This window comes from Zootoca vivipara, chromosome 7 (assembly GCF_963506605.1).
Source record: "Zootoca vivipara chromosome 7, rZooViv1.1, whole genome shotgun sequence".
NCBI lineage: Eukaryota > Metazoa > Chordata > Lepidosauria > Squamata > Lacertidae > Zootoca > Zootoca vivipara.
The window spans coordinates 88,838,960-88,856,306 of NC_083282.1; the positions used below are offsets into that span (position 1 = coordinate 88,838,960).

At 45.0% G+C, this 17,347-nt stretch overlaps 1 protein-coding gene across 1 annotated transcript in view; it reads right to left on the reverse strand.

The window, feature by feature from the left end:
* The window catches only part of CHRNA4 (cholinergic receptor nicotinic alpha 4 subunit), a 68,374-nt gene extending 51,271 nt beyond the window's left edge, over positions 1-17,103 (reverse strand). Inside the window, exons 1-2 of the mRNA XM_035122596.2 lie at positions 16,491-17,103; positions 3,969-4,120 (exon numbers count right to left, since the gene is read on the reverse strand). Of these exons, the coding sequence (XP_034978487.2) occupies positions 3,969-4,120; positions 16,491-16,614 (276 nt within the window). The 5' untranslated portion in view covers positions 16,615-17,103. The remainder of the gene's footprint in view (positions 1-3,968; positions 4,121-16,490) is intronic.
* Between the last annotated feature and the right edge of the window lie 244 nt (positions 17,104-17,347).

Genomic DNA, 17,347 nt, shown 5'->3' on the forward strand with positions numbered 1-17,347 from the left:
CTGCCCCCAGCCGCTTAGGATTCTTTCTCCCACCCTCCCTCCCTCTAGGTAGGTCTCTCTTCTGACAGTGCTATGGACTTCGGTTGGTCGCCGTTGAGGGGCCTGGTAGGAATTTTTCCACCTGGCAAATTGGCTCTGGCCTTGTGGTTTTCGCCTACCTCATAGTCACTCGTCACAACTTTGGTTTTGGCGGTTAGGCATTGGATTATCTCAGAAAGGTCTCAGGTGGGGGGGGGGAGGTTGCTGCCATCACCTGCCCCAAAATGCTGAGGGGTACTTCCTTAAGGAGTCCGGGGGCGTGGCCAAGTCCGAAGCCGTGGAAGGTGAGGGCCGAAGGCACGCCCTTTCCGGTGGCCCCAGGGTGAGTTCCTAGTGGATCCGCATCGCAGGACTCACTCAACGGTGGTTAACCCTTCTCAGACTGCCAGCACAACGGGCTGGAGTCGGGTATAGTCGGTTAGATCCAATGCCTAATGCCAATACCTCTCTACAATCCATAATCAATAAAGTTGTGGCCTTTTAATGCCCATTAACCTTAATCACTGTGTCCTGTGTCTTATTCATTCGGGGAAGGTCGGGGTATCGCCACGCAACTCCCAAGTTACTCAACATCCTATACATAATATATGACAGAGCAGTTTGGTGCAAAGAGCAAATGAATAATCCTCTCCGATGAGCTCATTAGCTGTCTCAAGGCATCTCCCCTTGTGTGCCATCAAAAAGGCAATGTCAATAAAGCTCAGCTCCTGTGACATCAAATCATTTCTGCCATCGCCTTGGCTTGCTTCCCTATACTCAGCAATTCTCAGGAGGAAGCCTGCTTTGGTCGGGGTCTATCAGTAAATAGTTCAAATCAAATCCATTATGCAAATCTTATTAAAGCTAAGTTTGTTCAAAGCAATGTATTGGATTATTCATAATCTCAACTGCACTCATTTTTGGGGTGGGGTGGGGTGGGGGGAGGAATAGAGCCCTTTGTAGCCTTTGCAACCAGTTGACAGCAAGCCTATGATCGTTGTTCATAGGAAGCTACCTTATTGTGGGTCAAACTATTTGTCCTTCAAGCCCAGGGGTCAGCAAACATTTTCAGCAGGGGGCCAGTCCACTTCCCCCCAGACCTTGTGGGGGGCCAGACTATATTTTGAAGGGGGGAAATGAACAAATTCCTATGCCCCACAAATAACCCAGAGATGCATTTTAAATAAAAGCACACATTCTACTCATGTAAAAACACGCTGATTTCCAGACCACCTGAGGGCCGAATTTAGAAGGCGATTGGGCTGCATCCAGCCCCCCGGGCCTTAGTTTGCCTACCCATGTTCTAGCCCATGGTGGTGGTGCCTATTGAGACTGCTGGGGCAGGAAGCAGGAAGCCCAATGGTAGACGAAGCCTGAGCTGCCACCACTGCTTCCATCCCATAATTTTTCATCTCTGTCTAACAGCTCTTTGGGATCACAGGCAGGGAAAGGTCATTCCCATCCCCTGTCCTGTCCCCTGCTGCCAGTTGAAGAACTCGAGTTTGAGTTTGAGTTCTTGCCAAAGTCTTTGATGCATCCATCCGAGCAGCACGTGGATAAGGCAAGGGCTGAAGGCACTGCAGGTGAATTACGGGGCTAAGTCTGAGCTGAGATCTTGATCCGACAAGTGACACACACCCTATCGCTTCCTTTTGAAGAGCAGGGCAGGCACAAGACAAAGCACAGCCAATGACAAGCCTCCAAGGCCTGGGAAAGCAAGCTAGAACTCCTGCAAGTGTGTTGGGCAGGCCTTATTCACATCCATGCTGCTGTCTCCAGGCACCTTCCTGGCAGGAGAAAACATTGGTGGCTCCAGTTTAAGAGATGTCCAATAACACAGATGTGGGTGGTGCTGTGGGTTAAACCACAGAGCCTAGGGCTTGCCGATCAGAAGGTTGGCGGTTTGAATCCCCGCGACGGGGTGAGCTCCTGTTGCTCGGTCCCAGCTCCTGCCAACCTAGCAGTTCAAAAGCACGTCAAAGTGCAAGTAGATCAATAGGTACCGCTCCGGAAGGAAGGTAAATGGCGTTTCTGTGTGCTGCTCTGCTTCGCCAGAAGCGGCTTTGTCATGCTGGCCACATGACCTGGAAGCTGTACGCCGGCTCCCTCGGCCGATAATGCGAGATGAGCGCCGCAACCTCAGAGTCGGTCATGACTGGACCTAATGGTCAGGGGTCCCTTTACCTTTAATAACACAGAGGCAACCCCTGCCCTCTGTCAACCTACTTGGACCCACCCTGAGATCCACCTCCTGACTCCCTGAAACACTGCCCCCCCCTCCAGCTCACACATTTCCTGATTTCACCTCTATCATCCTGCTAGGACCCTCTCCCTGATCTCCTCCTACTGCTCCTCGGGATCTGACTGCCTTCTCCACATGGGCATAGTTAGAGGGACAGGGGGCAACTGCTCTGCCTGAGTCAAGTAAATGAACAAAATACTCAACTAAAAGTAGAACTAATCAGAATATTTGAAATAAAAATGCTTGCTGAGGTCACTTGGATGATGTTGTGTCGCATTCTAGCAGCGTAACTGGCAATCTGGCAGAGCGATAGGCATGGCTTCCACAAACTGACCAATCACCATAAATCCTGGCTATGCCCCATACCCATCCATGACAATCCCATGCGGCTCATGACATCATCAGCTAATCGGAGATGACACAAAAAGAACCCAGAATCTTCTGCATGCAAAACAAATCAATTGAATCCATGCTGTTCTGTTTTGGTTGCAATGGTTTTACTAGGTTTTCCCCCGCCCCCATAATCACAACTTTTAAGCTTGCTTTTAGAACTATTTGATTATAATGTTGTAACCCCCGCCCCCAGGACCTTGTGGCAAAAAGTGGGTAAGAAATCTTATGGATAAATACATGTTCTACCGGTACTACTGAGCTACTGTCCCTGTTGCATAGTGAGATGATGAGGCAATGCCTTGATTGGTTGATTGGCACCCAATAAGGCCACGACTGGGGGCGGGATTCAGACTCCGACATCTGTCGTCCACGTTGGATTCAGACACAGACTCTGTCATTTTAGGTCTCGATAATAAATCAAAACTAATTCCTTACATAGAAAACGTGTTAAGGACTAGCAGAGGAGATAATAGCCTGTGTTAAAAGAAGACCAGCTGTGCCTAGTTACATATTCTCCAAGCTACTACAATAGGAAGGGAATTTGTGGGAAACTGCTGTGTTGCAGCTGTTAGGGCTGGAGGTTTTCTCAGTACTTTAAAAAGGACAAAGTATGTCCTGTCCATTTGCTACCGATAATAAGGTTCTCAACATGTCCCGTCCCCCCACCTACTCAATTTTCTCCTCACATCAATCATCGGCCACCTACTCAGAGAGTTTCATGGATGAGGGAGGATTTGCATCCGAGTCTCCCGAATCAGACCACTGCACCACACTGATTCACTTTTTAACACTTTGCATTTGAATGCTCTGGATTTGTAGGGAGCTGATAGCAGTGGCATAGCGTGGGTTGCTGGTGCCCGGGGCTAGCTGGCCAGTGTGGCCCTTGGCAGGCAAACCCCTCCAACACCCAATGAGAGGAGTGCCAGGCCGGGCAGCGCTGGGGTTGCCCCTTGCCCACCTCCCTCCATGCATGCCCAGACTGCTCTGCCACCTTTGCAGGGATGCGACAGGGATCCTTGTGAAAGTTGGTGCCTGGGGAGGGGCACCTGACTGCACCCTCCTCAGAATTTTGCACCCAGGGCCATGCCCCCCCCCAATTGCCCCACGCTGCGCCACTGGCCACATGGGAATTTGGAAGGGCAGAGCATAAATGTCCAAATGCAAATTCACATCTGGGAGACCCCAAGCGATCGTTTCTTCCACGTCCCCTCCACCCGCACATTATGAATCCATCAGTTAATTAATACCTCGCTTAACTGCCGAAGCAGCTTCCAGATTGTGCATGCACACAGACCCGCTTCCCGGTTGTACTTACAACATCTATAAGCTGTGCGATGGACAACCCAAAGCGCACAATAACTACGTCTGAAATATTGGCCACCGGCCGGGACCACTTGTTGTACCCAGAGAAGAGTTTCTTCAGGAGGCGCTCCTCTGCGTGGGCTCGAGTTTCGATGTGGCTGAATGCTGTGAAGAGAGCAGAAGATTTGTGTGCACATGTACCTAAATCATTCATTCAAAAATGGGATAAGAGATATTTACAGAATAATAACAGCGGTACAATATCTATGGCAGCGTTTGAATGACCCGTGTCTAAACGAACTGTTAAGAAACAAGCAAAATGGTACCATAGAATCATAGAGTTGGAAGAGACCGCAAGGGCCATCCAGTCCAACCCCCTGCCAAGCAGGAAACACCATCAAAGCATTCTTGACATATGCCTGTCAAGCCTCTGCTTAAAGACCTCCAATTGTTACCAATTGTTGTAAGAAAGTATTAGAAAATACAGAAAGATTAAGGTAATAATGATAAGTACAATCATCACCAGAAAGGTTATATGCATCGGGAAATGATAGGAAGTCTATTCTATGTTAGTAAAAAGATAGGGAAAAATAGATTGCATAAATTTAATTTAATTTATGGTATGTAAACATATGTAAGATTATTAGTACATGATTGTTTTCCTCTTGGTATATTGTGTATGTTACCTATGAATTTCAATAAAATATTTAAAATGTGTGTGGGGAGGAATGTGTATCTAAAATTATAAAATGAATAAGAGTAAGCATAGGTTTCTCTAAACAACCAGTACTTTGTGCATGCTCAGCCGACCCTTCTGCCCTGGAGCTCAGTGCGATATACAGACCTTATTAGGCTCACAACAACCCTGGGAGGGGCAAGGTGAGAATAGCAGCCGCCCCCACCCTCTTGTCTGCTACGGCCTGCTGGTCTTGTATGAAGGCCTGTGAAACTCTTGGCTAGCTCACAGGTGTAGCTAAATGTGTGAATGGGCTCCACTGAAAAGCACTACATGGGAATTCTCTCTGTATTGTGGCAGCTCTGTTCACTTAAACGTCTTGATGTTGCAGATGCCATGGGATGAATGGATATGGTACAGAGTTTGGGATGTGTTGGAGAATGCCTTCTTCACAAATGTCAATACCAATGGACCTGATCCACAGCAAATGTGGATCCTTCGAATTTCACGTCTCTGGGTTTTGCCCTGCATTTTCAGCTCAATAGAATACTGAGAATACTCAATAGAAAAATGCATGTTTTAGAATAAGATGCATGGCTTTGAGAGCAAATACATTCAGAAATGCATATTTTGTGAGAAATAGCACATGAATATGAATTTGTGTGTGTTTCTTTTTAAAAAATCACCACATGAATGCATGTGAAATTGATGTAGATCAGAAAAAGGCTCATCCAACAATCCCTATGCAGAAGTTATTTATCTGAGGAAGTCTCTAGGAGAGTTCATTCACCCAGGCAAACCAATGCTTGATCATGTATGCTCACCACTCATTGACTGTATCATCAAGTATTGACTTGCATGTGTGAACCTGTCTTTCAATGGAGGGCACCGGAGGGCTGTGCACCAAATTATGCCAATGGCTGAATTGGGTCGATTTTGGGGATCTGGGCATCATTCGAGTCAGACCGAGACAGTCCCAGGTTACTGCAGGTTGGGTCTCATGACCCAGAGTGATATGGGGCTGTCGGGGGGGGGGGATGAGGCAGGCAGGAGGAAAATGGTGGAAGGGCTGAGAGTAGAATGGACCTACTTCACCAAGTATGTCTTCTTGGGAAAACATTGGAGTGGGGAGGTGGAAGACTTTGGGTGCCGGGTGCGGGCTTTCAGGTTTGGATATGGGGTGTGGACTTTCTTGCCTGACCTGTCCTCCCAATGCCCTTACCCAAGAAGCAGTGCCGCACAGGATAGCATCCTCCCTATAGCAGCTGATAATTGGAGGATTCCACCTTGCAGGGTGCTGGGTGCTGCGCCTTCCCAAGGGAAGGTGCTCACAAAGGATCAGCACCACACAAAAATGGACAGCTCCACCTACCAGCTGGTAAGCAGAGGGTTCCATCATGTGGGGTGCACGCTGCTTCTCCTTCATGAGGGGCCTCCCTGCAGGGAACTTAGTTACAAATGATCAGCACCCCACAGAACTGAACCCTCCTGTTCTTGGTCTAGAGAGGGGGGAAGAGATGCAGCACTGCCCCTCCTTTTCCCCCACTCTACTTGTTATGTTAATAATAATAATAATAATAATAATAATAATAATAATAATAATTTATTATTTATACCCCGCCCATCTGGCTGGGTTTCCCCAGCCACTCTGGGCGGCTTCCAACGGAAATATTAGAATACACCAATTTCTTAAAGATTAAAAGCTTCCCTAAACAGGGCTGCCTTCAGATGTCCTCCAAAAGTCTGGTACAGTAGTTGTTTTTCTCTTTGACATCTGGTGGGAGGGCATTCCACAGGGCGGGTGCCACTACCGAGAAGGCCCTCTGCCTGGTTCCCTGTAACTTGGCTTCTCGCAGTGAGGGAACCGCCAGAAGGCCCTCGGCGCTGGACCTCAGTGTCCGGGCAGAACGATGGAGGTGGAGATGCTCCTTCAGGTATACTGGACCGAGGTCGTTTAGGGCTTTAAATGTTTAATTTGGGTTCCACCTCCGAATTGATCTGGGACTGGATATGGGGTAAAGTGGGTGAACCCCAGGTTGGGTTGCCCAGATCAGGACCACGGGGATGATCTGGGGAGAGGGCTTGTTCACAGCCCTAGGGTTTAGGGCAGAGTCCAGTCACATGCCTCAAAAAAGACAACACACTTATCCGAGTGCTTCTGGTTATACAGTACACGGTGATTCAAGCGTTCACAAATAGTACGTGGTACAGCTCTTCCCATGAAGAGCTCCAGAGTGGAGGAAGGTTTGAATGCTCTGCCACGACAAAAGCATTTCCTGCATGAGGAAAGCTAGCAGGTCAACGGGGTGGAGGAGCTATGCTGAAACCCTTTTTCCTGACCTGCTCGCTCTCCACAGGCAGGGAATGTTTCCCTGTACGGCAGCTTCAAAGGTGGGATCCCACATCTGAGCCAGCAATCAGAAAGGGCTATGATCCAACACCAGAAACAAAATCATTTTAACTGCCAGGTGCCATCCCATGGCCAACACAGGCAGGCAAACAGCCGCCTACAGCACTCTGGACAGATCCAGGGACTAATAGATGCCACACATGCCAAAAGCAAGTTTGAGAACTGGTGAATAATTCAAACAGCTTGCGAGTAGTCACAGAATCATAGAATTGTAGAGTTGGAAGGGACCTTGAGGATCATCTAGTCCAACCCCCTGCAATGCAGGAATATGCGGCTGTCCCATACGGGGATCGAACCTGCAACCTTGGCATCATCAGCACCACGCTCTCACCTGCTGAGCTATAAGTACTGAAGGCAAACATGTCTAGATTCACCTCCCTTCTACAAATACACACATACAACGTTTGTTTCGTGTTTTATGTTCTGTACCCTTTCCTGGTATCTGTCTCGATGCAGGGTGAGTTATAACTATTTTTTAATAAATGGAATAAATTTTAGCTGAAAGCCAGTTGTGAATCATAACATCCTTGACTATTAAAGTCTTTCAAGGAAGTGGTAAGTTGAAGTTGTGACCCAGGTATGTGCCGGGTTTGTTGATCCTGAACAAAATTACTACGAAGCAAGCCCCATTGAACTCTCTGGAACATTTGCAATTTGTATTGTTCTGGCTGTTGCAAACAACTAAGAAATAGTGGGAGGAGAAGTGGAGGAAAGGGAGGGACAGAGACCAGCAGGGTGTGTGTGTGTGTGTTGCCTTTTGTTCCAGTGTGTCCAGGAAAGCTTCCTTTAGTCTATCAGATGGGAAAGTAGATGTTTTGTTTTACATGTAAGTAAACATTTTTAAGAGTGGGCTGTAAAAAAAAAGCTCCCAGGATTGACGTGGATTTTCTTTACGACCATAAAGAATTCCTTTTCTCCCAGTTTCAGTTCCCCATTGGTAAAATAGTCCAGCTAGCCTACCTTGCAAGGTTGTTTTTCTTTGTTTGCTTTGGTGGGGACAAATACACGCAAGCGAGCATTTTGCAAATGTAAACATGCCTCCTAAATGATAAAAATCCCAAGGAAAATTAACCAATATAGGATAGGGGGCAGCGACAAGATTTCCAAGAATTCCTTTGATTTGGCCACCCTCCCCCAGTTCTTCTCCCCAAGCAGTTATATCTGAATCAGCTAATCAGCTTTCTTGGGTGAGATTTACAGTAAGTTAAGGCCACGGCCCTCACTGGCTTGAAAAGTTTAAGGTTGCTGCAGAACCATTAAGGGAACTCTCTGAGGTGCATCTTGCTTTGTTTTGGGAAGCAAGTAAACAAATTAATAGAGTCCAGCTTGGCTCAGAAACTGCCAAGAAAAAAAATGCTTTTGCAATCTTTACAGCCACCATAAAGAGAGCTGGACCATAAGGAAGGCTGATCGCCGAAGAATTGATGCTTTTATATAAGGAGAAGAGACATGTGCTGACAAGTATACAGGATATCGGAAAATTCTTGAGGAAGTACGAAAATTTTTTGGGAGAGTTGGACCCAGAACTGGCTGTTCTAGCAGAAGTAACAGCGGAAGAGGAAGAAGACCCAAGACCACAAAGAAGGAGGAGAAAGAGAAGAGAGGAAGAAGAAGAAAAGGCAGAGGAAGAAGACCAAGATCAAGAGTCAGAGAGAGAGGAAGAAGAAGAAGAAGATAAGGATTTAAATAAAGAACCCGACCAAGTTTAGCAAAATAATTTTCTGCTCTTCCTGATAGTAGGAAGTAAAATGGCATTGAAGATACATTCCTGGAATGTGAATGGCTTGAATAATAAGATTAAAAGGAATAAAATTGATCATGTTTTGAAGAAGAAGAATTTGGATATAATTTGTCTTCAGGAAACACATGTGGCAAAAAAACATAGTTATATTCTTAAAAATAAAAGGTTGGGTAAAGAGTTTATAAGTTCGATGGAAAAGAAAAAGAGAGGAGTGGTCTTGTATATAAAGGAGAAATTAGATCCGAAATTGATTTTTAAAGATGAAGAAGGAAGAATAATCGCGGCTCAAATATCGATTGAGGGAGAAAAAATGTTAGTGGTGGGAATCTATGCACCGAATGAAAATAAAGCTGAATTCTACAAGAATCTGGAGGAAAGGCTGACTGAATATATGGATCAAAAGATAATGCTTATGGGCGATTTTAATGGAGTGACAGTGCCAGAATTGGATAGGACCAAGAAAAGGAAGAATGAAGGTAAATTACCAAAATCCTTCTTTGAACTAGTAGAAAACCTGGGTCTAGTGGATATTTGGAGACTGAGGCACCCTACAACTAAACAATTTACATTCTTCTCAGAACCAAATCAGAGTTCGGGAAGGATAGATAACATGTGGATCTCCAAGGAACTAGTGCCCAGGGTGAGTAAAACAGAGATAATACCACGTACACTGTCAGACCATAACTCTATATTCATGGAATTGAAAAACAAAGACCAAAAGTCCTTCAGGTGGAGAATGAACGAAGATTTATTTGATGATAAAGAGGTGGTCTCGAAAGCTAAGAAGACCCTGAAAGACTATTTTCATTGGAATTTATACAAGGATACCGGACTGGATATGGTATGGGATGCAAGTAAAGCAGTGATGAGAGGCTTTCTAATACAGCAAAACAGTTTTCTGAAACGAAAGAAAGAAAGGAAGAAAGAAGAAATTTTGAAATGTCTCATGGAAAATGAGAAGAACCTGATTGATAAACCCGAGAATCAACAAATAAAGAATAATATAAAGATGTTACAGACACAATTCTCCATGTTGATCAATCAGGAGATTGAGTGGAAAATAAAACAAATGAGACAAAGAAATTTCGAATCGGCGAATAAAACAGGAAAACTGTTGGCTTGGCAGTTAAGGAAACGTCAAAATCAGAACATAATAACTAAGATTAAAACAGAGGGAGGAATGACGGAAGATTCAAAGGAGATTAAGAAAACCTTTCAAAAATTCTATAAGGATTTGTATTGCAAAAAGAAAGAAGATGAGAAGAAGATCAGTGAGTATCTAGGAAAATATGGATTGAAACCAATTCCAGAAGAAGAGAGGAAAAAGCTAAATAACAGGATAACGACACAAGAATTACAACAAGCAATAGGGAGAATGAAACAAGGTAAAGCCCCAGGACCAGATGGTTTAACGGCGAAATATTATAAAGTACTGAATGAACTGTTGGTTCCAGTTTTAGAGGAAATGATGAATGATATTCTGTTGGGGGGAAAGATCCCAAATACATGGAAAGAGGCATACATAACATTGATCCCAAAGCCGGATACGGATGGCTTAGAAGTCAAAAATTATAGACCAATCTCATTATTGAATAATGATTACAAACTCTTTGCAGATATAATGTCCAAGAGATTGAAAGAAGTTTTAAATCAAATAATACATAAGGATCAGGCTGGTTTTCTTCCTGGTAGACAGCTAAAGGATAATGTAAGACACATAATAGATGTAATAGAATATCTGGAGACCAAGATAGATAAACCAGCTGTCTTGATGTTTGTAGATGCTGAGAAAGCTTTTGACAATATATCTTGGCAATTCATGAAGAGGAATTTGGAATCAATGGTTGGGAAGAATACATTCGTGAATGGGATCGAGGCGATCTATTCAGAGCAAAAGGCAAGATTGATAATTAATAACACCCTAACAGAATATTTTGAAATCACAAAAGGAACTAGACAGGGTTGCCCTTTATCACCGTTATTGTTCATCATGGTCCTGGAAATATTATTGATCAGATTAAGAGACCTATCTACAATTAGAGGTATTAAGGTAGGTGCAAAGCAATTTAAAGTGAAAGCCTTCGCAGATGATTTGGTTTTAACATTGGAAAATCCAAAGGAAAGTGTTGCAGAAGCTATAGAAGTAATGGAGAAATTTGGTCAATTGGCAGGATTCAAATTAAATAGACAAAAAACCAAGGTTATGGCAATGAATATGACGAAAGAAGAAAAACAGGAATTACAGTTAAAACATGGACTCGACGTGGCTAAAAAGGTAAAATATTTGGGAATATGGATGACAGCAAAGAATATTAATCTTTACAGTGATAATTACGAACAAGTATGGAAGGAAATAAAGAAAGACCTGGAAAGATGGACTAATATGAAAATGTCATTCTTAGGAAGAATTGCAACAATAAAGATGAATGTATTACCTAAGATGTTATTCCTATTTCAAACTATACCTGTGGTTAAAGGTACGAGGCAATTCCAAGAGTGGCAAAAGATTTTATCAAGATTTGTCTGGCAGGGGAGAAAACCTAGAATAAAACATAAGATTTTGGTAGATAAGAAAGAAAGAGGTGGATTCGCCCTGCCAGACTTGAGACTTTATTATGAAGCGTCCTGTATCTGTTGGATAAAAGAATGGATAACTCTAGAGAATACGGACTTGTTAGATTTGGAAGGTTTTAACAATAGATTTGGATGGCATGCATATTTATGTTATGACAAAAAGAAATCACATACCGGGTTTACGAATCATGTGATAAGAAGATCTCTGTACGAGGTGTGGGAAAGAAATAAAAGGCTGTTAGAGACTAAAACACCCTGGTGGGTCTCACCAGCAGAGGTATTAACAGTTAAGAAAGTAAATATGGAAAAGAGGCGGGCCACGTATGAGGAAATCTTGACGAAAACTGAAAAAGGATGGAGTTTAAAACCTTTTGAGGACATTAAAGGAGTGTTAACAGGATGGATAGAATACCATCAAATAAATGATGTGCTTAAAGAAGATAGAAAAATAGGTTTTGAGGATAAAAGATCCAAATTTCAAATAGAAGTGCTAGAAGGCAAAACAAAGCTTTTGGCAAAGATGTATGATCTGTTGTTGGAGTGGTATACAAAAGATGAGTTGACAAAAGAAGTGATGATTAAATGGGCAAAAGATTTGGGGCATAATATTGAATATGATGCGTGGTTGAAATTATGGAATCAAACTTTAAGATTTACAGCATGTACTGCCTTGAAAGAAAATGTATATAAGATGATGTACAGATGGTATTTAACTCCAGTTAAGTTAGCTAAAATGTATAGAATGGGTGATAAAAGTTGCTGGAAATGTAAAGAGAAAGATGGTGAATTTTATCATATGTGGTGGACATGCGAAAAAGTTAAAAGATTTTGGGAAAGTTTATATAATGAATTGAAAAAGATGTTTAGATATACCTTTCCAAAAAAACCAGAAGCATTTTTGTTAGGAATAATAGGAGGAGAGATTAGAAAAGAAGATCAAACACTGTTTATGTATGCAACAACCGCGGCTAGGACTTTGTTAGCCCAAAAATGGAAATTACAGGAATTACCTACAATTGTGGAGTGGCAGATAAAAATGATGGACTATGCTGAACATGCTAGATTGACATGCAAGATTCGTGACCAGGGGGAGACAAGGTTTCAAAAGGACTGGAGTAAATATGTGGACTATATGGAGAAAAACTGTAGATCATTAAAAACTCTCGCAGGACTAAAATAAACCTTACGAATTGACCAATATGTTAAAAAAGGAACTGCAAAAAAAAGGAATTAACAAGAAACCCGCATGAAGGGAGGGGGGGAAGTCATAGCTCGGCGGAGCAAGGTAAAAGATGTGAATATAAGATTTTGTATAAAAGATTGGTTTTGTTAATTTGTTGAATTTGGAAAATTGGAATAAAATGTATTTAAAAAAAAAAAGAAGAATTGATGCTTTTGAATTATGGTGCTGGAGGAGACTCTTGAGAGTCCCATGGACTGCAAGAAGATCAAACCTATCCATTCTGAAGGAAATCAGCCCTGAGCGCTCACTGGAAGGACAGATCCTGAAGCTGAGGCTCCAATACTTTGGCCACCTCATGAGAAGAGAAGACTCCCTGGAAAAGACCCTGATGTTGGGAAAGATGGAGGGCACTAGGAGAAGGGGACGACTGAGGACGAGATGGTTGGACAGTGTTCTCGAAGCTACGAACATGAATTTGGCCAAACTGCGGGAGGCAGTGGAAGACAGGAGTGCCTGGCATGCTATGGTCCATGGGGTCATAAAGAGTCCGACACGACTAAACGACTAAACAACAACAGCAGCCACCTTCCCAAGGCAAGGATGCAGTGGAGGGGGAAAGCCAAGATGTTTGGCACAGAGAGCCACTAAACCACTTCCATTTACATGGGGAAAGTGAATTCCTTAAAGCCAATAAAACTACAGTACTCCAGAGTAAGCAGGCAGCGGATGGCACAGCCACCATTTCCACTAGTGCTCAGAAAAGCTTTTCATGCTTTATTAGCCTGTCCTGGATTATATTATATTTTCTTTCTTTCTTTTTGAAGTGGAATGGGAAGGCTATATCTGGGGGATAATAAGACACCCTAGAAGGAGAGAGGGAGAGAAAACAGATGGTGAGAGCAGGGAGGGAAGGGACGAAAAGAGAAACCAGACAATTAAAAAAGGGAATGACTTTTCACAAAAACCAGACTTTGCAACTAGGAGTGTAAATCAAATGATGTATTTAGCAAGCAATGTGTCTACCATTTAGATGCTAGGTGGTATGCTTCTTCTTTTATTTTGTTTATTTAACGTATTGCAACCTGCCTTTTGAGGATACCTACCCCCCCCCCAGGTGGCTAAGGAACTTGGCACTCCTTCTAGTGCTTTTCTGAATATATTGAGATTGTTATTATGGTGAAAACAATCTTTTCAGAAATAGACTGGAAAGAGAAGTTGCTTAAAACCATGGTCTGAATAGAGACATTGGATTCTTATCTCATTATACATGATAAAGCTATCTTTAGCCATCTCACCCCTTGCTTTTTCCTGTGAGACCAATTGCAGTCGTTAAGAGTCATCAACAGCTATCAGTCAGTCAATCACCCATTCCCACCACCCTTCTGAGTAATACCCCTCCCCACCCTCTCACTATATATAAGCATCTGGTGACTTCTGTTTCAGTGTATCTGAAGAAGTGTGCATGCACACGAAAGCTCATACCAATGACAAACTTAGTTGGTCTCTAAAGTGCTACCGGAAAGAATTTTTTTATTTTGTTTCGACTACGTCAGACCAACACGGCTACCTAACTGTAACTAGAATCTTATCGACAGTCGTGCAAAAGTAGCACAGTATCCACCACCACAAACATATTGCAGACTGGAGGGAAAGTTGAGACTGATAGAGGCATTTGTTGTTGTTTATTGTTCCTAGCAAGTTCCTTGCTGAGGTAAGACTTCTCAGTTTATACTCTAAAGTGGGGTTTGAGGACCCTGCTCACACAGGCAAGGGCTCTGTCCTGCCTTCATGCCATCCTAGACTCATAGAATCATAGAGTTGGAAGAGACCACAAGGGCCATCCAGTCCAACCCCCTGCCAAGCAGGAAACACCTCTCTGACATCTAAACTCCGATACCTACTCCCAAAATCACAGCGGCCGGCTGTGGTTGTTTAGCAGCAAGCCAATGCACTCTGCACATGCTCCAGGGAGCCCATTCTCCAGCCATTCATCAGGTACTAAGTAAATAAACAAATAAATACATTCCAAAGCAGCGGTGGTTAAAAAGGCTGAACAATCTGTAACGCTCCCCAGACAGAGGGGCAAGTTAGCTCTCATCTACCCCCCCCCTGCAAATTCAGAAGGACCTGAAAAAGGACAATGTGAGCCGCTTCCAAATCTTGCTTTGCACGTGTCTCTCTTCACCTAGAGCTTGACTGAAGCCCAGGCATCCTAGATCTCTGTTTCAACATGTGGTGTAAACCTCAAGGGAGTGCTGGTGAGGTGTAGCAGGCAAAGGGCTCGTCTACGCCAGCCTTCCGTAGCCTGATGCTCCCCGGTTGCTTTTTGGACTACAAATCCCACCATTGCTGACCATTGGGGCTGGTGGGAGTTAAGTCCAGGGAAAGGAGCAGACATCCTCTGTATGCTGAAGGTCCTATGTTCAGTCTCTGACACCTGCAGTTGAAGGGAGCAGGTAGGAAGCGATGGGAGAGGCTCCTGTCTGCCTTCATCCTGGAAAGAGGGTGCCGTTCAGCCCTATATTGGGTTGATGGGCAAACCACTTGAGCTAAGATCAGGCAGTAGAGGCTTATGCATGAGGGGGAATGAATCTCTCTGTCCCTCAACTTCAGCCTGCCTGCTTTCTTCCTTACAACCGGTCGAGAGGGTGACACTGGTTGCCAGCTTCCTCCTCAGTCTCAGTGTTAGAATCATGGGGTTTATAGTCGGAAGGGACCCCAACAGTCATCTAGTCTGATCTCCTGCAGTGCAGGAATCTTTTTGCCCAATGTGGGGCTCAAACCCACAACCCTGCGATTAAGAGTCTCATACTTTTGCCGGCTGAGCTGTCCTGCCTTCTTTATGCAGAAGCTCCCAGATTCAATCCCCAACATCTCCTGGTAGGGCAAGGAACTATTCCTTGCCTGAAACCTTGGAGAGCCACGGAACAGCATCAAAATCTGGACTGGGCTAGATGGACTAATGGTCTCACACAATATAAGGCAACTTCCTGTGTTCCTGGAGGCAAAACTAACATTAATTGGCTTTATCTGTGGCTGGTCCTGGATTGCCACCCCCCCCCATTGGTCTCCCTGCCTTCTGCCCAGCAGTCATAAAGGACTCCTGCTGCCCCACCTCACCGGGTTCGTATGGAGCTTTCTTTCTGGCTGAAACTCACAGGATGACCTTGACCTCTGTTGCTGCGTCCCAGCTTAATCTACCTCACAGGGTTGTTGTGCAGATACAATGGGGGAAAGGTTTGTGTGTTTGCTTGTGGGCTTCCCCGTGGGAAGGAAGATGAGGCAAGTTACATTCAGAGAGTCACTGTGTTTGAGGGGGCTGGGTTCGAATGTTCGCTCAGCCACAAGGCTGGTGTGCTGACGTTGGACCAGTTTCACCACATAGCCTACCTCAAAGGTTTGGTGGTGGTGCCGCTGCTATTGTGAGAAACTGCCCTGAGTTTTGTTTTGTTTTTAAAACAAACGGGAAAGGATTTAAGGCAACATGAGAGCCATCAAGCATGTGCAAAGTGCAATCCTTCCATACTGGACAAGCCCTGATCTACCCTTGCAAAATAAAAATAATAATAAAAATTAAGGGTTGTATCTGAGTTCTACTCAGAGTAAAGGTAAAGATAAGGTAAATGACCCCTGGACGGTTAAGTCCAGTCAATGGCGACTAAACCATCGACTCAGAGTAGAGCCTTGAGAATTAACCAGCCGAAGCCCATTAATTTCAATGGGTCTACTCTGAGTAGGAGTAGCACTGAATACACCCCCCTAAAGCACATTTATATGCCTCCAACAAGAGGCAAACAATTCTCTTCAAGCAGTTATCCCAATGCGTTTAAAAGAAAGCAGGGAGGAGGAGACGGAGGGGAGAATTTCTCTTGCTGCAGAGGCAGAGCGACAGGCGCACGGGGCTTCTGTGGGAGAGAGAAATCGGCACACACAAAAAGGCGTGAAACTTACCAGGGAAGAAGTTTGCGCAGAGCAGTAAGAGGAGATGCTCTCGAAACGCGAGAAATCCCATTCTGGAGAGCCCTCGCCGACGCAAAGCCATCCCCCTCGCTCCGCTTTTGGTCAACGCACCCATTCCTTCCGCGTCAACTTCGGCCCCCTCGCCATCCTCGTCTGGTCCTGATCCATGGCTCCCCCGCTCGCCCGACCGCTCTGCCTTGAGCAAGAACCGGTGTCTGGGTCCGGGTCCCCCGCCTGCTTCACAGTACGCCCTCTCCCAACAAAAACAGAACCTCTCCCGGCAAAAAACAAAAAAACAAAACAAAACACAGCGTGTGCTGCTAGTCCTCTTGATCCTCCGGATGGCCCCTCTCCGCCCGGATTCTCGGCGCTGCGCCCGAGCTCGGAGAGGTCGGTCTGCAACTGTTGGTCCCTTCCGCGGGATCCTCGATCTACTCAAGGCTGCTTTGCTGCCTTCGCCTCTTGCCTTCGCTGTCCTGCCTCTGCTGGGCAGGGCTGAGTTTTAGGGAGCCGACTGATGCGCTTCTCTCTCTCGCCACATCGAGATTGCCTCTCCCTTTTGACTTCTCTGCGCTCAGATTGGGAGGCGAAGGCGGAGGGATGCCAGTCGCATCTCTCCCCTCCCCGGGCCGTTGTGGGCTTCACCAGGCGGGAGACGACCCTCATCCTCTTCTGAAGAGGCTGGGGAGGGGAAGGGAGGGGGGAGGAGATCCCACGATTCCCACCACAAGCCACGCTCAATAGCCCAGCAGAGAAGACCAAGGATTGTGTTGTTAAAGAACTGGGCGGGGGGCGGGGCGCTCCCAGAACTGGGGTGGAAAGATATACAGTATATTATTCCTCTCCAG